This window comes from Fundulus heteroclitus, chromosome 22, assembly GCF_011125445.2.
Source record: "Fundulus heteroclitus isolate FHET01 chromosome 22, MU-UCD_Fhet_4.1, whole genome shotgun sequence".
Taxonomy (NCBI): domain Eukaryota; kingdom Metazoa; phylum Chordata; class Actinopteri; order Cyprinodontiformes; family Fundulidae; genus Fundulus; species Fundulus heteroclitus.
The window spans coordinates 37,677,432-37,698,883 of record NC_046382.1 but is presented as its reverse complement, the minus strand read 5'-3'; the positions used below and the strand labels follow the sequence as shown (position 1 = coordinate 37,698,883).

Here is a 21,452-nt window from a genome sequence, read left to right as displayed (position 1 = left end):
ACACACCAAAGGCGACATGAGACATAAAAGAGCAGGGGAAACAATGTTAAGTCAGAATTGTGTGGAAATGGGGCTGTTTTTATTGGAATCTGCATATTCAGTGCCGGCCCGAGGCAGAAGCAAACTTAGCGTCTGCTTAAGATCCAAGGGCTACAAGAGGGTCCCCAAGAGCAATAATTGTTTTTTTATTTTTTTTGCATGCACACACAATTTTTATCTCAGTATAGTAATTAAGATTTATGATAACAGAGTGCATATTTTGACATTATCTTTGATCATGTAAAAATTATAACTTCTCATGAAAAAAAAAGGTCTTGGGGGCCCTCAAGTAGTATAATATTAGCTTGCAATGAATATCAAAACTTCTATAGCACAAATAAAAGACAAGTAGACAAAACGTTATCTACATTTACAGTTTTAAGAACTCATATTCTTTTTTTTTTCTTCTTAACAGTGTCCTGTCCGGCAATGTGGCAATAAGAATTGTTGTCTTAATGCCAAAAAGAGCTCAACAGATTTTACTTTCACTTGATTTATGTATGTAAATAGTTTTATTATAATTCATGCAAGGAGTTTTTCAAGTTATATGGACACCACAGTGAGTAAGTAGAAGAGCAAATAAAATGAAGAAAAGGTGAAAGAAAGAGGAGATAAAAGGGAGAAAATAATAGAACGCTTTCAGTCTGCTTAATCACCTGCAAAGAGAGATGTAACAAGAACTTTCTTCAATCATACTCTATTTTTTCATTTTTCTTTAAAAATGAAACAGAAAATTAAGAAGCATTACAAAGGGTGCAATTTGTTTATTTGAATATCTTGTCATTAGCGGAGATTAAATGTTTTCTATAACAAAGGTCAATTTCTTTTTTTGTCTTTTAGTGCTAATATTTCAGCGTTTTTACAAAATTGCACTTTTGGCATTTTTACAATGGACTATATTTTAAACCATTTGCTTGTTTAAAATTAAAGTTTGTGCTTGCTTCACAATCAACAAGTATTTCCTGTAAATTCTAATGTGCAAAACTCAATAACCTGTGATTTTATCCAAATAATGTCGTAAAAATTAATGTTTTTGGACATTTTCGTCTGTACGACAATTTCTTTTAAAATGTATGCATATTTATTAATTTTCACAGCGAATCACTGTGAGTTTTATATTTTCTTAGCGTAATATTCAGTGTTTTCTCCAGTCACTTGATTAATCATTATTTAATGTATTTATTAAAGTAAAAGACCGCTTTTGGTTTCACGGTCTTTTACTGTTGCTCTTTGACGGTATTTTGCTGTATATTTTACTGACTTTTTTTACAGTGCAGGTCGCAGAGCATTCCGCTCCCCCCGATTGGCCATTTCTGAAGTAATGCTGGGGTATGGCATAATGTAACAACCGAACCTTTTGACTTATCCTTGTGTAGCTTCAGCTTCCTTAGACTTACTCCTGAGAGCTTAGAGTATAAAATTGCTCCGATTTTATAGTTTCTTTTAAATTGCATGCATGTACTTGCATCATGGTTGTTAGGTATTTTGTTGAGTAATGCAAATTGATAATAATACATTTAATTGTATATATTGCTTATGAAGATTTTCATTTAGAATCAGTTTAATCGCCGAGCTGCTTCATACAACAAGTAATTTGACTTTGGTCATACAATACCTTGTTTCCTTTGATTGTGGTTTTTATCCCTGTTTCAGCGAGTTGACTTAGGTTAAATATGAGAGATTATGACCATTGATCAAATCAAAATAACTGAAACTTTCCGTTGGGTACTTGGATCAAATTACCTCACATTAGACTATGTGCCTAATAAATGAATGTGCTTTAGTTACCCCTTGAAAGTAGGAATTGACACGTGGTCTGTATGAAACACCCCAAGGCAGGAAGCTCTTTTTATGTACCTGAAAATGTCAGGAATAAAATGACCAAAAGAATAAAATGAGGAAGGGTAAAATCATCTCTACCCCAAATCATATATAACTCAAGAATTCATTGATATGTTTTAGTCTTGTTTCGCAGTCAGTAACTTCCTCAGTTCATATTTGAAATTTAAAGAAACAGAGTCCACGCAAAGTAAGACAGATTTTAAAAGAACCCAAAATAACCGATGAGCATGTGCATGGTGTGATTCTGCAGCATCTGTTCCAATGGCGGATTCAGGCAGGGGCGCGGGTGGCGCGCGCACCCCCTTTTGGAGACGAAAATGATTTTTTTAGAGCGGACGGGCATTGGGCGGAAGCTGTACTTTTTTTTTTTTTTACCTCAGAGTGGCCATCGCTCTGGTCGTACTATCTTTGATGTGTCAATCAAACAATTCAACCAATCAAATCAACGACTGAAGACAACATACTAGCCAATTACAGCTGGAGAGGGGCGGGTCACTTGGTCATACAAATAGCTTTCAGAGCGAAGCCGGCGGCGTGGCTCGGCTGTGGTCACCGTCGGTGTTGGTAGAGCGGGATGGATATTCGGTGTGATTACCAAACAATTAGAAGAAGAGACAAAGAAGCAAGCGAGAACGAGCTGGAAGCAGCGCTATTAATTTCTGTTTGAAACGTCTGTTTGAAGTCAACACTGGAGTAAACATTGATGCTAGGAGGGTTAGCTAGACAGCTAGGAGGGTTAGCTAGACAGCTAGCAGCACAAGGAGCAAAACTCAGGAGTAAAACTGCCAAACTGAAGAAACTTGGGTTACTTCAGGTAGAAGGAAACTCTGCTTTGTTCTTATTCTTGTGCTCCTAGCTGCTGTAATTACAGAACCTCTTCTAGTATGAATTTTTATTTCAGTCAGTGTTCAGCCTGACACCATTGCTCATGTTTATGTATGCTAATGCTTGACTTTTGAGTCAAGACAGCTCTACAGGTTGTTGTATCTCACTGTTAGGTTCCATCTCAAACCAGCATAAAACCTGCCCAACTAAAAAGAAAAAAACAAGCCCAAATCTCAAGCTCTCTTATGTTAAAAGCGCAGAAGTATGAAACACATGAGAACATGCCACTATGTACACAAAATGTACAATCAGTCAACCAAATAACACACAAAATCACTTTAACAACCATGATATATCAACCGGGAAAAAAAACCTTACCTTAATATAAACTTAATTTGTCTTATAGAGCTCAATAAAACATTTTTCTTTTAGTAGAACTCAACCCCTCTAGGGGGATTTACAGAGACCAATACAATTTCATAGTGACACTTGATTAACCGTTATTATTTTCTTGTTTTATTATAACAATCAATATTATTCATAATATCTATTATTCATTGATGATGTCAGATTCGACTCATTTAAAAAATAAATTGACCAGTAAAATGAGTTCAATGAGATGGCATTTTATTAAAATGGTTTTAGTTTTTTTCCAGACATGGACAACCATTGTGATATATATTTTGTTAGTAATTCTTTCTAAAAGCCCAACAAATGTAAAAAGCTTCCCAAATTTTTACAACCAGCCCATAACCTATTTTAGCTCATTGTGTTCAAAAGAAGCCTAATTGGGTGGAAAGCTGCCTAATTTGGTAACACTGAATAAACTATATCTTTTTGTTTGATTTTTTTTTAGATTTTGGGATTTTATTGAGAGTTTGTTTCTTAACACTGTAGGAGATGTCACAGAGCCACTGTTCAGCCTAAAGCATGTAAAATGCTTTTTTTTTTTTTTTTTTAAGGTGTGCCCCCCTGAAAAGTGTAATGCCCTCCTGTAATTTGTTTCTGCAGCCAGGTCTGTCCGAGCATGAATTTGAATTGCTCACAGCTCAGGTCTCGCGTTATTACAACGCGATTAAAACTATTTCAAAGCAACTTGCATATGATGAACGATGAGAGTGAGAAATAGATCTTTACATCATATAAAGATGATCTACCATCAGGATCAACATTCAGGCAGGAAATGAAGTTGTGGCACACAAAGTGGTCATCATCAGTGGAAAAACTCAGCTCTCTCCCTGAAATTCTAAGGATAACAAATATGAAGTGCTACCCAAACATTTCTATGATTCTTCACCTTCTGTCAGTTATACCTGTTACGAGGTACAGCTACGTCCATTTTACTAAATAAATATAATTTCTGGAAATAAAGAAAATCTTTGTTTGATTAATTGTTGATAAGAATATTTTTTTAAGGATAATTCTTTCTTCAAACTACTTTTTAACCTTGTGCATGCTGTAAAAACCAAGAAATTTTGTCTTAAAAATTCTTTTTCAATTAAAATAATATAATCATGCTAATTCCACTTATGTTCATCCATTAAAATTATCAATTCAAAAACCCATAGATGAATAATTAGGGTAGTGTGGAAGAGTAAAGATGGCATTCTATGGTCATTTAGCCTCACATTGTCTTGACATGACCCTTACGTGCGCACCCCCCTTTGAAAAATCCTGGATCCGCCCCTGTGTTCTAAAACATTCTGTTTATCCAGCCTACATACACCCGCAAAATGAAAAAAAAGCACTTTGGAATCTCAGCAAGCAAAACTTTTTTATTTTGCTTGCACACCAAGAATGTCTGTGTTAGTGGGGATAGTGGCATTGGATCGTGTTAAATGAGTACAGAACTTTTCCCAAACCACTCTCCCTCTGGTAGATTACACGAACATTTGAGTCTAGACATTTTCCAAAGTCCAGCCTCTCAAGTGACACAGGAGAGCAGCGTTTCTTTCCTGCTGGAAAGTGAGAGACGCAGCAGGCTGCACGGGTACAAGAGCACATTCATCGTGGTGGCTGTTACACGTGTGCATGTGATCTATGTGAAGGGACCCAGACTAATGGAGATGAGCTTCCCTTTTCAGCCGTCCATCTGTTTAAAGTCACCTAAGGTCAAGCCTCCTGTCTGATCCTTCTCTTATCACCCTGCTCTCCTGTTTCAGCCTGCTGCAAAATGATTCTCCTTCAAACAAAGGGTCCACAAACGCATCAATACTACAAGAACTACCAGGAGCATCAAATTCTGTATTAACGTGTGTGACCCCATTTCTTTCAGATTTGCGCTAATTTGTGAGCTTAAAGAACAACATTGAGTAGTACGTCTGGCAAGTTCTTGAAAAAATGTGAACGAGTCCCTTCGCCTGTTCCCTTTTTCAGGGGTCGCCACAGCAAGTTATTTCAACTTTCATACAGACTTGGCAAAGTTTTTACATCACTCAACGCTTTCCCTGGCCGGTATCAGAACCCAAGTCTGCCGTATCAAAGGCGGAGACCTAGGCCCCGTTTACACGGCAATGTTTTCTGATGAAAATGGAAAAGGTTGGTTGCATTTTTAAAGTTCGTTCAAACAACAACGGCACACTTTTAGAACGTCTTCCAGGTTGTGATAACAAGTATAAGTCGTTCCGGAATATAAGTCGCATCAGTGAAAAAATGCATCATAAAGAGGATAAAAACATATATAAGTTGCACCGGACTATACGCATTTCTTTGGAGATTTATTTTACACAACGCAAGACTAAAAACTAATCTGGAAAGCAGACTTATTCAATTACACAACTGCATCCACAATAGGCTGAATAACATGGAACAAACCTGGGAGATTGAATGAGGTAAATTAGTATAAAAAGCCAACAACTCCAACCGGGAAGTTTCTTGCCAGCGCATTTCAGCGTGACAGCCGCTGAAAGGTGTCAAAATTATGCTGAAATTAAACCGGGTAACGGTGCTGCATGCTAAGCTAACAGTACAACAGGGATGTTTCAGAGCGACGTAAAGCTCACGTGCATCAGCAAAGTTGTAAACAGCCCAGACAACAAACCAGTAAGCTAGTGCTAGCTGTTACTAGCGTCACGCACAGCGCAATAACAGGGTTCTGTTGCGGTCTGGGCCCTTCGAGCTGCACCACGCAGCGCTCCACTGCGTGAATGCATGCTTAAAACAACGAACAACATACAAACGTGTTCAGTCTTTGTTGTCTATAAGTTAATGTTGCAATATTTTTTTAAGTGGTACAGGAATACCATATGGTTTTCAAAAGCCTAGTGAGCCCTATTGCAGCTATAGACTATAATGTTTACTCCTTGGTTTATGTCGGTCAATATGAATGACCATTTAAATTTTATTTATACCGATAAGTCGCACCTGACTACAAGTTGTAGGATCGGCCAAAATATAAACTTACAGACTTATAGTCCGAAAAACATGGTGATTAGAAACCTCTAATTTTCTGTTGTCATGTAAACAGGAAATATTGTCGTTTTTTTCTTACGGAAGTCCCTGGATCATGTGCAGTATGACAGAAATCAGAAGAAATTAACGCACACAACAAAACAGCTGCTTACAAATCTAAAAAAAAACACAGAAGAAGAAAATAACAATGGCGGGTATCTCTTTTGTTTAACAGATATTTTCCTAAAAGTCCATGAGATCATCGTGTTTTTGGTAAATGTGAATAGACTTTTGTGTTCCTTTTCCTTGTGAAAATGAACCAAAAAAATTTTAAATAAGAAATTTTTAATCATGGTTAATTCATAACTAACTACTCAACCTTAAACTACCAGTAGGGTTGTTGTTCAGAAAAAGATCTTAATTTCTTTCTGTGCAAGGAAGCATCTTGTCTCTCACTAGAGACTTTTCATCCTTCCTACCAAGTTTTGAATTCCAGCAATTTACTAATTTTCCAACTCACATCTTTTCAATATTTATTGTTCTCACCATGTTCTCGTGCCAACGCTGTACCGGTACATGTGGTCCACCAGGCCATATTTATTGTTGCTCAGGGCCTTGTATCCCCCGTGGACGTACACACAGCCGCCGGCTTCATCGTACACACTGGTGTGGCCGTAACCTCCCTGAACCACGGCTCCTCCGACAGACACAACCTGCCAAGAGTTTGACCCTGAAACACAAACACAGAGAGGGCGAGACACAAGGCTGATTAATGAAGAACACACACACACACTCCAACCTGCAGATCGAAGCTGATTCCTTAAAAGGTTTATGGTGCCTTGGCAAGTTTAGTGTTTCACTTTTACTGCAAAAATACAAACAAATCCCTTCTTATTTCAAAAGTGAGACTGAAAAGCAGAGCAAAAGATGGAGACAGAATGAGCAAAGCAGTTCTCAGTTAGAGTGAGATTTATAAAAAAAAAAAAGAAGTGTCATTGACACTGTGGAAACAAAGCTCAGATTTTTATTCTGCATGGAAGAAAAAAACTGTTAAAAAAACACCTACAACTCCATTCTTAATAATAATTTAATTCAAGTTCTTAGTTACAGTTTGTTAGAAAAGTATTGGAATCCCTTAATATTTTTTTTCAGATGTGATCATGTTGCAACTACAAGCTGTAATCTCTTCTATCTGTGATTTATGTGACAGAGCAATACAAAGTTGTACACAATCATTGATAGGAAGTAAAATAATAACATGGTTTGCAAAATAATTTGCAAGTCAAAGAAAAAGTTGTTCAGTGGATTCATAAGGTTATAAAGCAATATCCAGGGCTTTGGACATGTTAAAGAGGGATGGACAGACAGATTGGGTACGTGAATTAACCGTACAAGGCTCTCAGTCTTCATATTAAAATGGAAAAAGACAAAATAAAAACTTAAAAAGATATAGAAAATGCAATACAAATACAAAATTAGCAACAATAATTATGACTTTACAATACACTCAAATATATTGAAAACATCAGTACCGTACATTGTGAATGTAATGAACAGAAACGGAGGACCCAAAATTCAGCCAGACAAAAAAAATAATCAGATGAAGTTAAGAAAACAGTTTATATGAGGAGTAAACGGCTGAAGGTCGCGGGTGAACCGCTAGCGTCAGGGACAGGAACCACTTCTCACAATCTGGGATTGGGCTGTGAAGTTCAGTGCAGGCTCCTGTTGGTGGAGACTGTTGCTGGTGATGCCCTAAGGCGAGCTGGCGTCCGATCAGGGAAGCTCTCAGGGTTTTACTCCTGGGAGTGGCAGGAGCTCGGTGGTCGTAAGGCAGGCAAAGGGTCAGAACTGTGATGGCAGAGTCAGGCAGGATGATCAGGTGGAATAACCAGAGTCTGAAGTCCGAGAGCAGCAGTTCCAGAGTCAAAGCCGGGTGATCAGAAAACCAGAGACAGTCCAAAGCAGAATCCGTAGGCAGAGTCAGGGCAAAGAAACAGGTCAGAAATCCAGGCAGCACAATAATCATGTCCGACGGGCTTGACAGGCTCAGAAGGTCAGAAGTCAGAAACAGGCAGAGTGGATTCAGGACGTTGAATTAAACTCACCGATGGCTCGTAAAAATCTGGCACTAGTGATTGGTCTGAGAGCTGGTTTTATCGTCAGTGGTGCAGGTGGATCTGGTAAAGACTAATGAGAACGGAGCAGAGCTGTGCAGGTGTTTCAGATGAGAATCAGACCAACACTGGAGCCGGTATCATGACAGTGAAGGTTTTAGATATCCAGTGAGTTAGAGGTTTGCCATCAGCCCAACTGTGGTATCTTTACACCAGTTGTGTGTAAAAAGGCTGTCTGTTCTGCTTTGTCTCAGACTGCATGTAAAAGATAAAGTGAGCAGGGTGCAGTATACTTCCATAATGATGCGGTATGCCCTCTTTTTACATCTTTGTGAGTACATAATGTCCACAGATGGAATTCCAGTCCTTTCTGCTGTAGTGATGACTCTTTGGAGATCCTTCTTTCTACCTGTGTGGTATTCACATACCACAAAGTGATACCAGTTTAAGGTTACTTTTCACCAACCCTCTGTAGGTCAACTTGAGAGGGTGATGGCTCAGGCCGGCCTTCCAGAGCCGTCTGATTAAATGCAGCCGCTCGCTTATGGGCCTTTCTTGCTGTGACTGCAATGTTCCTTGACCTGCTCAGACCAGATGACGTCTGAAGGCCAAAGAATTTGTTTCCCTCCATCCTCTCTACTTCAATCCTCCTGGTGGTGCGGGGGTGTAGTTAAGGGCTTTCTTCCTGAAATTGATAACAAGCTCTCTTATTTTTTTCTCAGTTGGAGATAAGGTCATTTTCCCCTCCATAAGCGAGTATGTCTTCCACCGAAGCCCTGTGTCAGCCCTTCCTTTGACGAGGCATAACCCAAAACACTGGAAGCTGGAACAACAGAAAAGGTGGTTCTACAACCTCTTGACTTAGGGGGGTGAAGGTGCAACAGATGAAAAAAATGTAAAAAGAGCAAGAAAGAACAGACGAAACAGCGATGTAAAAATGGACCACAGAGAACAGACGCTGAGAAAGTAGAAGGTCAATTTCTATCTCATCCCTGGCAGCTAATTACTGTGAACCACCTTCTCAGTGTGGTCATTAAATCCGGTTACCTCGTGTTTTACTCTCCATTTCTACTCCCCCTTGTTCTCTTCCAGGTTGACTCTTTGTCACTCCCTCTAAGGTCTAATGATGCTCCCTGCAGACCAACACCATGACAATGTCAGAGAAAGAGAAGGGCAGCCATAGGCAGAGGTATCTGCGGATAAAAGCGACAGATGGATGAGAGGAGACAAGGAAGGCGAGACCGAAGGTAGCGGAGAAGAGGAGGATGATGAGGACCAAACGGGAGCAATGACTGAGTGGGTCTGAGACCGAGGTTGGCAGATGAAGGGGAAAAGATGCAGAACATAACTAAGAGGATGTGAGAGGTGGATGAGAATGTTTGGAAAGAGGATAGAAAAAGAGGAAGGTTGGAGAGTGGAGGAATGCAGGGGTTTCATTAGTCACTGTCCTCTCCCAGACGCTCCGGCCTGGGTTCCACCTCTCCTTAATGACCACTCTCACTGTGCACCACTCTGTGTGTGAGTCAGTGTTTGGCTATTTGTCTGAGGGTGTGTGTGTGTGTGTGTGTGTGTGTGTGTGTGTGTTGGGAGGGAGGAAGGATGTAAGCATGTGTGTTTTCTTTAAACTGGGTCAAACTTATAGTTCTGACAGCTGTTCGATGAGAACACTGCAACATCGCCATCTGCTGGCTCCATGGGGCTGAATCTTGCACACACGGCAGGTGTTGGTTAAATCTGATACGTTTGTAGTTTATAAGTGACAGCGAGGTTTATCCCTTATGTAATTGCATGTAAATAAGGATGAAAAATAGATGGCTGAGAGTTTTCCTATCAATGAATTTGATGTTTTTCAAGAGTCTTAAGAACTCACAGTTCCCCTGAGGGCCTAAAAGTGACTTTACTATCCCATGCAAGCATAAAAATTCATAAATTGTTTTGCTTAAAAATATTTACAATCTGTTTCTTGCAACATATGTAAAGGGCTGATATGAATATGTTTCTCTGTTCTTGCAGAGCACGTATTGGTCTTAAATCAATAATTTTATGCAACAGCATTTAACAGCAATAAAAGCACATGACAGGAAGCTGCCCCCCAATGGTGGAAATATATGACACGTACCCACGAATGGCACCATGGTTCTGTTTCAATATGTATGCTTGTTTGATCTATTGCTTGTGGCTGATTGAAAAAAAAAAACTAGACACAAGTACGAAAGATGCCAAAGTCAGGATATAAATGTTTATGTTATCTGCATTAAAAAATAAGATAGCCTGAAATAATCAGATATAAAAGTACAGAAGTCACATAGCTACATAGAAGCATTCATAGATTCAAGGGTGATTTAATAAAAAACAAAATAAAATCCTAATAAGAAATGTCAACTGAATGAGGAGATCATGTTGAAACTTAGGTTTGAGAATGATCTAATATAAAAAAAAAATTACTGTATGAGGAGTAAAGGCATACTTTCACCGTCATTATATTAGCTGTAAAGACAACAACAACAACACAATTCCATAAAGGGAATGCCATGAATACAAATTAAACTCAAACAATTTGTGTGGATGAATAGTGTGGGTTAACATGGCAGAGTCCCTTTGACTGACTTCCATCACACAAAAGGTCGTTTACCATTTGCCATAAAGGGAAATAAAATGAGATCAGAGTCAGCGGGTGCACTTACTGATGTTGTACTCCTGAACTTTGTTGGTGTAGCTGTAGATGGGCGAGTAACCGAAGAAGATCAGCATCACCGGGTCACCGTTGGACAGCTCCACCACGTGAGCCGTGTGGCCCTCCAGAGCACAAAGAGGTGCCGGAGACGCTTTCCGTGGTGACCAGGTACGAGTGGGGATGTTAAACAACCACAACTCATCTGTGATGTTGGCAGGTCCTGCCTCCAGCTTTCCACCAAACATGTAGATGTCGTCCTACAGAAAGGAAGACAGAAGAAGAACACGTTTTGAGCTGTGCAGACGTTTGCTTCATGTGACGCTGCACTTCCTTGATGCACAGTATTTCTGTATATTGTTTTCAGATGTTACGCGGTACAGTGGATCGGTGTCAGGGAACCCCGAGTCATTCATGGCTTCTACGCTCATTAGCCCAGCATAAAAAGTTTGCATGATAATGTCCTCTGTGTCACATTTATCACACCAGCTGTGATGTAAGCATATCTCCAACAACCCACATACGGTATATCAAAGTCAAATGTCAAACGGTGGCACGACTTTGAACGTTTTCACTCTAGAGAACAGAACTTTTAGTACTGGGAAGCCTGGAGCTGCATCCTCTTACGAATGTTAGGGTGCAGTGATCATATTCTGGCTAACAAGAAAGAGGACAGTTGGTCCAGCTGTGAACACTTTAATGACACGCCGTTTACCTAAAAGAACACTAATTTAACTTATTTAGAGTCTGCTTGGTCTGTGTGGTTTCGAGAGAATAGTTAAATAAACTTCTGAAAGGCTTTCATAAGTCAACAAGTACAAAAGGGATATTACAGTACATATTGCTTGACATAATGACTCTTCCTTTATGAATCTAACAATAAAAAGTAGCAGTGTTTTTTTTCTTCTTCATCCTTTTTTATTCTCCTCCTTTTCTCGCCATCCATATTTAGCTGATCTTATTACTTCGTACAGTCAGTTTCATTCTTCTAAATGGCCTGTTGCCATTTTGCCGTTTTGCATAAATATACATCTTTTGCACTTTTCTGAGGTCACCCTGCTCAGTTAAACACTTCTTTTGTTTTTGTTTTTTTGATAATGCTTTTTAACAACTTAGAAATGTACAACATTTTCTTCTTATTTTTCAAATGTGTCCTTACTGCACATTCTATTCTGATTTCTCACCCATGTGTGTATCTGCATGCTTGCAATTGTGTTTCACTTTCCTGCTGGTAAACCTGAATACCCATTACCCATTACCCAATACACATTAAAGGATAAGTCTATTTTATTCTACTAATCAGGTTTTGGTTGCTCACAAATAGGCATGAAAGTGAAATTAAATGACATAAGCAGAGTCCTCTTTAGTGACTCAACGAGAAGCTGGTTCCTCTTGTTGGTCCACTGTCTCTGCATCAGAGACAAAACCCTCTCAACGTTTACATCTTGTGCAAAGACAAACTCGGTTCGTGGACTTCAGCTCCGGCCTTTAGCATCATCAGCTCCTTCCAGGACTTGTGCAGATCTAGGATAAGAAAATGAGCAGCTAACATCTCCTTAGACCCCACACACCCTGCACCTAAACTGCTTTGACTTTTACTCCAGCGCCACAGAAGCAGTTTCTCCTCCAGGCTGTCTCTCTGAACACTTAACAGTCTGAGTATCCGGGACAAGACCATGCTCATGTGCACAAATCCAACCATGTCCTTATCTTTTATTGAAAATGTCAATATTCATATTTAGTCAAATTCCTTGTTGTTGAAACAAACCTGATTGTAATTCTGATAAACTCCCTTTAGGACAGCGCATCAGTCAGTCTCACTGGTGAGTGAGCTGAGTACTAATGTAGAACATGCTATACTGATGAAATGTTATGTTATTTTACTGCCCATACTAAAAGATAGTAAATGTTTAAGCACGGCACTCATTCCAAAGACGTCTCCAGCAGTAACATGATATGCTTTCTGTTAGAAGACTCAGATCTGCAATATCCATCAGAACAATAGAAAGTATAGAAAACTTGTACTTTATTATTATTATTATTATTTATTTTTTTTTCCCAGTGTCCTGTCTAGCAATGTTGCAATAAGAATTGATATCTTAATGCCAAATAGAGCTCGACAGATTTTGCTTTCACAAGTGGAGCAAACAGCTTTCGCCATAATGCTCCGCTTGATTTGTGCATGTAAATAGCTTTATTGTGATTCCTGCAGGGAGAATTTCAAATTATATGGACACTACAATAGGAAAGTGGGAGAGTAAAGGAAGAACAAGAAGAGAAAAAAAAGAGAAGAGGTGAAAGAAAGAAGAGATAAAAGGAAGAGAATGATAAAATGTCCTCTGTCTGCTCCATCACCTGGAAAGAGACACAAAAAGAACAGCACAACCAACAGACATTAAGCAACAGATACAATTGAGTAACACCTTGATTTTATTAATTTTTTACCTGAAGTGACTAAAATTAAATGCGAGCCCAAACTGGGCCAAGATCAAAATGTAAACCTTTTTGGTGGCCTTTACATCACAACCACATTTACCGTCCCACTGCTTTAAATTATTAGCAAGAAACCTAACAATATTCATGTTAGGCATGAATATTTCTCATTTCAAAAATCTTGCACAGTTGGAAAAGCTGGTTTGTTTTATTCTAATAGGTGCCACATTTGTAAGGATAGAGCATTTAAAGAGCAGAGTTAGGTCTGATGGGTTGCTAAAGTTACCCAATCATCTCTGGCAACGTCAAACTCTACCCACAAATGCATTTTCTTTACAAAAAGGGGCACCATTTAAGCTGAAAACAACAGGAATTCCTATTGCATGATATTTAGTACAAACATGCTGGCATTGTTACAGCAAAGAAAAAGAAAAAAATGACAAACTTGTTTTTTTTTTATTGTTTAAGCAAAGTTTAGTCATTTACAAAGAGGTTTGTGGATATTTAAGCAGAGGACAATGGCCTTCCCTGAGTACCAGTCTGGAACTAAATCAATCTTCCAAACACAGACATGACTGAACTAAAGAGGATTTTTTTTGTTTATTTTTCCAGTCCATAAGTGAAAGTTAATGAAAGTCTTGTGAAATGACCCGCCATCACTGAGCACGCTTCATAAAGCGAGTGCAGCTCATAGATACTGCCTCTGACATTTGTTTCCTTTCATTATCAAGTTACTGGTGGGTAATCTTTCTAATAAATGGCCCATACTGTGCCAAGAATAATGTCAAAAGCTGTTCACAGGATAGAAAGCAGATGGACGTGACATGTCATTTATTTATTTTTTATTAGAGAAATCAATCATTAACATTCTAAGCTTTAACGTGTTACAATCAGTGGCGTGATAAGTTAATTGGTGCACAAAAACTCCACACCTATTAGCAGCAACTGATTTTTTTGTGGTCCATGCCACCGAACCACCACACTAGAAAAGCTATTTTATATAAGACAAATGCAATTAAATTGTTCATTCACAGAACGGGAAAATTCAACATTCTTGGATGCCTTGGATTCATGGATGCCTACATGGATTTGTCACTGTAGAAGGAATGGAGACACATTAACATTGCTGGAATTTATTTGGGGAATTTGTTACAGGATTATAAATACAGGACTTGATGTATATAATGCCTCACAAAAATGTTACATTCCTTGCATTTTATTGCATTTTTAATTTCCTTCTACTTCTTCTTTCGGCTTTTCCCTTTCAGGGGTTGCCACAACGAATCATCTGTCTCTCTCTACCCCACATTCATCTGCAAAGATCTCAGTCCATGGAGGTTCTTGTCTAACCTCCTCTGTCAACCTGTCCATCACCACAGCAAACAAGAAGAGTCTCAGAGCCAATCCTTGATCGGGTCCCACTTCCACCTGGACCTCCTCTATCCCACCTATACAGCACACCTCACCACTGTCCTACAGCTCTCATACACGTCCTGCACCATCTAACACACTTCTCTGCTGCTGCAGCCCTCCTCCTACAATACCACAGCACCTCATGTTACAACCACATGGTTGGATGTGTTTAACTCAACAAATACAAACTAATTCATAGCTGAAGTGCAAGAAAATGAATGCTTTTTCAATCTGTAATGAGACGTCGAAAACGTTTGATGGCATATCTATTCAGCCCCCTGTAATCTGAGACCCCTAAATTTGATCTAACGCAAACAGTCGTCAGACGTTTCCTGGTGAGTCACTGGGTACGAATCCGGCTGTTCTGTGAAGGCCTCATAGGTTATTTTAGAGAACATTAGAGAGAGAAAAAAGGCATCATGAAGTCTGAGGAACACAGCTGATCGGTCAGGGATAAAGTTGTGAAGAGGGTTAAAGCTGCATATCTGCCTGTCATGGAGGTTGACATCCCATACCTCGCAATTTCTGATATAAAATGATTCCATGAAGCCAAAAATGTTACTTTTTGCCCTATCCGCAAAGCATTATATGTTGAGGTAAACTAAAACGGTGGTTCACTCTGAACACGCTTAACCTGACCCTAGCCAGATTGATATTGCTCTGCCTAGCTTCACTTACATCCATCTGGGACATCTCCCATAGAGAGTGATTTCTCCAACCAATTTTATTGTTCAGCCAATCAGGACGCAGGACTGGAGTTTCATAGATGTGACGTAGTGGAGAAGCGACCATGAGACTGTTTTGATTCAGACAACAATGGCGGCTCGCATCGAGGAAGCAAGCGTTAACATTGATGCTGCTATTTCTTCCGTGTTGTCCAATCTACCTAATATTGTTTCATTAAAAGAACATCAGAGAACGCCTCTGAAGGCTTTTGTTGGTGGAAACCATGTTTTCGCCCTTCTCCCGACCGGATTTGGCAAGTTTTGTTTTCCGGGGCGCACCTGTGGCGGAGCAGTTAACGTGAACCATGTTAGGAGGCCTTTAGTCCTCGACGCGGTCGACTCCAATCCGCGGCGCTTTGCCGCCTGTCTTCCCCCCTCTTCCTGTCAGCTCACTGTCAATAAAACGCGTGCCACTAGAGCCGCAAACACATTTAAAAAAAAAAAAAACTTTATTTTTCTTCCTGCGTCGCTCTCACAGCGTCACGGGTTAGCTTCGGTGTGAGTGATTGAAATAGCACGTCGATAAAGATGACAGACAAGTGGCTTATCCAATCATATGCAAGGATTTTTGATAAGACCCAGCCTTCAATAAAGGCAATTCCAATGGCGGTGTCCCAGATGTATGTGAGTGAAGCTAGGCGGAGCGAAATCCATATGGCTAGGGTCAGGTTAGAACACGCTACCCTCATGGTAGAACATGGTGGGAGCAGCATCATGTTGTGGTGATGTGTTCTACAGCAGGGACAACACAACGAGACCCAATTAAATACATCTGAAGGTTGCAGTTGTGGCCAGAGGTCCAAAAGTTCAGTCTTTATGGATAGCTTTGGTTAGCACTGTATGAACTGTATGGAGAAACTGCATATAATTTGTTACTATAGGTAATAGTATACTATACTGTATACTAGATCTAAGCAGTCTCGAGTTAAATCAAGAAAAAGTTTACTATGGGAAACACTGCAAGACCTCAAAAAAGTCTCCATCATGTTTCCTATACAGAAGATAAACAATAAAACAACTACCGTGTCTCAGATGCTCAACACTGTGTAATCGTTCCACAGTCGTCAGAGTTGTTTACTTCAAAATGATTCAACTATTTCCAAATTGATTAAAAAAATGACACAGGCTTTACCTGGTAGAGGGCCAGAGAGTGACCGTATCTGTAGAGAGGCCCGCTGCTGACGGGCACCACGTCCCATGCGCTGGTGTCTGGGTTGTAGCTGAGCAGAGAGAGAGAGACGTCAGCACCCAGAGCCGTGGAAGTCACTTTTAATAAAGCACAGCCTGACCTGCCAACACAGCTTACTTGAGCACCATGTGGTAGTTGGAGTAGTTGAAGGAGTAGCCCCCCACCACCCACATCAACCCAGAATGCACCAGGGCTCGGTGGGAGGCCCGGCCCAGAGACTGAGCCGACGGCTTGATGCTGGGCAGCATCCAGAAAGCCTCCGTGGAGGGAACGGGGAGGGTGCAGTCGGGACCTGAAGCAAACAGAGAAGCATTTTATTTACACACGTATCTACAGGTCTAAAACAATCATTTCTTTCAGCTAGCTGACATTTTTTTTTACTGATACTGGTTGTTCAGGGTTTATCCTTAAAAAGCTGTATTAAAGGAGGTAAAATAGTTGACTCTGGCGCCCTCTAGTAACAATAAGATATTTTTGTTAAGGTATTTTTGAAGACATTATTTTTACTTTAATAATGTTTCTGTTTCAACAAGCTAAATGTGATATCTTCCATCTACATACCACCTTTAAAATAAATACAGAACTGGGAAAAAATTTTTAAGCATCCTCTAATTTCACTGTGCTTTGCTTCCAAGGACCCAAACAATCAAGTAATGTTTCAAAATTACTTCAGCAGTTTCTGAAGGTCTTTTGCCGTTTTTTTACATTTTCTTTTATTTTTGACTCTTGATTGTTTCGCCACTTATTTTCTGCCAATGTGTTTCAGCAAGTCTTTAAGAGCTGATGCGTTATTCCACAGTAAATATTCTGCTGAAAACCATTTCAGCTTGCAGGTCCTTGGTGATCCCCTAGTTGTTGTTAAAATACTTCCTAATTGTCTTTGTGACACACTGCGACTTAAAACATTCCTAAAGGATCCACTTTAAATGTTTCCTTTTGGGTTGACTTTCAGAATATTAACAACACATGGTTCAAGTGGCCTTTCAGTCCCCCCCACTGTTGCACTTAATAACTTTCGCCAAATATGATAAGGATTGAGCAATGTTTTAAAATCTATAAGTAATAAATGAATGCTGTTTTTTTACACCAATAATGTAAGGAATATATTTTGTAGGGTCTTCTGGTTTTGGTCTTCTGGTTAATATTACATGTGTTTTTGGTGTTGTTTCTATGAAGAAGAAAAATTATATTGCATTAAACAAAATTTATTCATTCTCTTACACTGCAAAAAAGAAACTAAAAGCAGATAATATGTTCTTCAAATTTGTGTATTTGTCTTCAAACTTAGCAGGTAATTAAGATTATCTGCCAATGGAATGTGTATTTTGATCCCTAAAATAGGATAATTAGATGTCTGCACTTGAAATTAGATCTTATTTCTTATTTTAAGTACAAAAATCTATTTGCACTGGGACATCATTTAAACTTGACTGCTCAAATCAAGGACAACTACAGTCATTTCAGGAAAATTTTACTTACTTTTAGTTCCCTTTTTGCAGTGTATGTAAGAATCCAATGCTTTCCTTTAATTAATAAGCTTATAAAATATTTTTTAATTTTATTTAAAATCTAAACATATTTATTGTAGTAAATATTGTAAAAACTGGTAATTAGGTTTTGGATGCTCACTCAGCCTTTGTGACTCTAAACAGATTTTATTAGCTGGACCAAAGGCAAAAATGGCTCCTCAGGTTGTAAAGGTGGCTGACCCCTGCCTTAGACCTTCAGTGTTGCAGTAAGGCTGCCATCCAGAACAGGGCGCTGCTGCCCATTCTAAAACTGAGCCAGACAGCAGCGGTCCAAACCAAATGCTGTGTGGGATTATTTTGCATTGTTTAATGATGACAAGGATACAAAATGCTCTTCATGCGGTTCTATTTTAAAATATAAACATCAAATATTTGATAAATATGACAAAATTCAATAATGTGTGAGAAAACCACAAATTTTTGTTTATTCAGTCAGCATTTAATACACAATAAACTGTTAAAATATAATAATGTGCCTCTTTCACAATGCAGCATTTAGTAAAAAAAAATTAAAATAAAAAAAAATATTAAAGAAACTTTTGGAAACCGTGCATCATTTCCTCCCCGTTCATAATGATCCACACCTTTGTGTTGGTCTATGACATGGCATCTAATAAGATTACGCTGCTGACATCTGTGCTTGTAATTACACTAAATGTGAAATGAATGCAAGAGGTGTGAATACTTTTATATGTTGCTGCAGACCAGAGAGTAAATAATCACTTTGTTTAAGCTCAAAATTGTCAAAAGAAATTCTGGCCCTTTTATCTATATTCTATATATGCAAGTTACATCATTCCTACTTCCATGTCCTGCTTCCATTCAGTTTTCAGTGCCTTACCCAAATAGGAATCACACCAGGTTTATGTTTCACATGGAAAACCAATGTAACAAATGACAGATGCCCCCACCATTTATGTAAAGAAGAATGCAAAAGGTGACTAAGCCTTTAAATCCTTCTCATTTTGTTACAGAAAAAAATGTTTTTATACCTGTAACAAATTATGAGTAAACAAAAAAATCACCAATGGGATTTTTGCATTCTAGCAATCCTTTTATTCCTGCATTTCAGACATTAGTCCAGGAGAGGGCGCTGCATCATCGTTGATTGTAACAACTGTGTTCAACCTGTGACTTCAGTACATAACGTTTAGTTTGTCGTTTGAGTTAAGATGAACAAAATTATTTTTTATGTATGGATTACTGAGGTCCAGTTGAAGCAATCATCGGTCGGTGGGTGAGGAATGAATTTAAGTTTCCAAAATGTATTGTCTTGTCTTTTTTCCCCCTCTCAAACACTAAAGGTCTATCAGGTAACTAAATCAAAGCCTGGAAACCAAACCAAAAGTTAAAACGTTGCATTAAAATAGTCTGTCTCTTTAAGGAATAAAATGTTCCAATATGTCAAGACGTTTAAGCATTCTACATTCAGACATTATAAAAAGTATAATATTCGGATAATGTGTTGGAAATAAGCAGGAAGGATGTAGCTGTTTGCTGTGTTTGTAAACATCCTAATCTGTATTTTCATTTTTTTTCCCACATTAATAATGATTTTAAAAGACATTCAAAAAGATCATCTCCATGTGGTGGAATTATGGGAAATGTGGTCTATGTTCTGTGAAAATAACCATCTCTCCCTGTTTCGCAGGGACTTTTCAGTTCCTCTCCCTGATCCTAAAAGAACTTGACTGGTATGTGTGTGTGCGGGTTTACCTTGCCAGCTGTCGTTGCAGACGCACAGCTTTTCCCCGGTCAGGTCGCAGTAGCCGTGATCCGGGCTGCCGCAGTTGTCCCGGCAGTACGGGATGTCGCAGGCCTCTCCTTTCCAGTACTCGTCACATTCACAGTACACGCGACCCGCCACAGAGTTCCCTGCGCTGCATCTGCCGTGGCCCGAGCAGTTGTTGGGGCAGGAGTTTATCCTGAGCAAATCAGGCAGGAAGCAAATTCAAGCGCATGCAGCAATATTAACTTAATTTCAATAATATTAAAAAGGAGTGAGACATGTGGACATGGTATTAAATTATCAATTTCAAGCACTCATGGAGTTTTATTTTTGCTTAGAATTACAGTTTGTGCAGATGAGCTCCAAGCAATCTGATAGAAAGTTTATTTGGATGCTCTAATTACCCTCTACAAGGTTCCTTCAGGTTGCATTTGACGTCCTTATGGGGACAGAATAATTCTACAGCTGGACACTTTAATGCGATTTGGCTGAAACAGCAGACAACTGTTGATCATCACCAGTTCCACAATTCAGTGAATTATCAGAATATCACCGTCCGATCATTGCATGAATAAAACCACCTATAACGCGGAGATAAAGCATTTTCCGCCAACAGCTTTTTCCTTGTGTGTTTTGTTCTTTTTTTGTGGCAGATCAGCTAACTCATTTGATCTCAGCAAGCCTGAAGATTTTGCTTAATCCCATTTTTTGGGGAAGCAGCATTTGTGACATTAACTGATTAGCATGCGTATAACAGTGGAGCAGTTTTATTCAGGTGCGTAGGGCATGGGCCACATCACAATGCTGCAGGACAACGACCCTGGAAGATCTGACTTTCTAGACGGCTGTTCTATTTTCTCTGCTAGGCCTAAAATCTCTTGCTGAGAAGAAAACCTGAGCAGAGTTTAGATGTAAGTGACTTTCTTTCTCATCTCTTCTTACATTTCTCTAACACAGGGCATTATGTGCTATTTTTGTAGATCTTTAGGCCTACTTTATGGCCTAAAGATGGCTTTATAGCTTATTTCCTTAATAAATGAATTCATTCGAAAACTCCTCACTGTCTTAATCAGGTTATATTTGTCTTATATTATCATTTGTTTGATAATCTGAAACATTTAAGTTTTAATAATGAATAATAAAAAAAAAAATCTTTGAACTAGCAAATATTTTAAAACAAACAATATAAATGGTTCAAGTAAAATGAATAAAAATCTTAATTCAAAGCATATTTATCAGATATCTACCAAGAGACAAGAAGGACCAGTTTTATGGAGTGAAAATCAACCCTACCAGACATGAGACAAGCATTAAAAACTGGACGAGGACACAAGAGTGAACAGATTTAATGGCAGGATAAAATATTCCCCTTTCAAACAGCAAATCAAACCTAAAATAGGAGTGCTGTGATAAATGGGATTCATGGACCACAGGCAGAAAAACTATCTTTTTGTTAACACCAAAAGCTGAATTGCGACCGTACAAGGTAGTCATGACAACCAGTCTAACCTTTGTGTGTGTGTGTGTGTGTGTGTGTGTGTGTGTGTGTG

The 21,452-nt window shown here is 39.0% G+C and overlaps 1 protein-coding gene across 3 annotated transcripts in view; it reads right to left on the bottom strand.

The window, feature by feature from the left end:
* atrnl1a (attractin-like 1a) overlaps positions 1–21,452 on the bottom strand; it is a 410,176-nt gene that overhangs the window by 333,413 nt on the left and 55,311 nt on the right. For all 3 annotated transcript variants that reach the window (XM_012872822.3, XM_021321643.2, XM_036126662.1), the window contains exons 5-9: positions 19,890–20,098; positions 16,762–16,936; positions 16,588–16,675; positions 10,898–11,144; positions 6,643–6,826 (exon numbers count right to left, since the gene is read on the bottom strand). In XM_012872822.3, the coding sequence (XP_012728276.2) occupies positions 6,643–6,826; positions 10,898–11,144; positions 16,588–16,675; positions 16,762–16,936; positions 19,890–20,098 (903 nt within the window). The remainder of the gene's footprint in view (positions 1–6,642; positions 6,827–10,897; positions 11,145–16,587; positions 16,676–16,761; positions 16,937–19,889; positions 20,099–21,452) is intronic.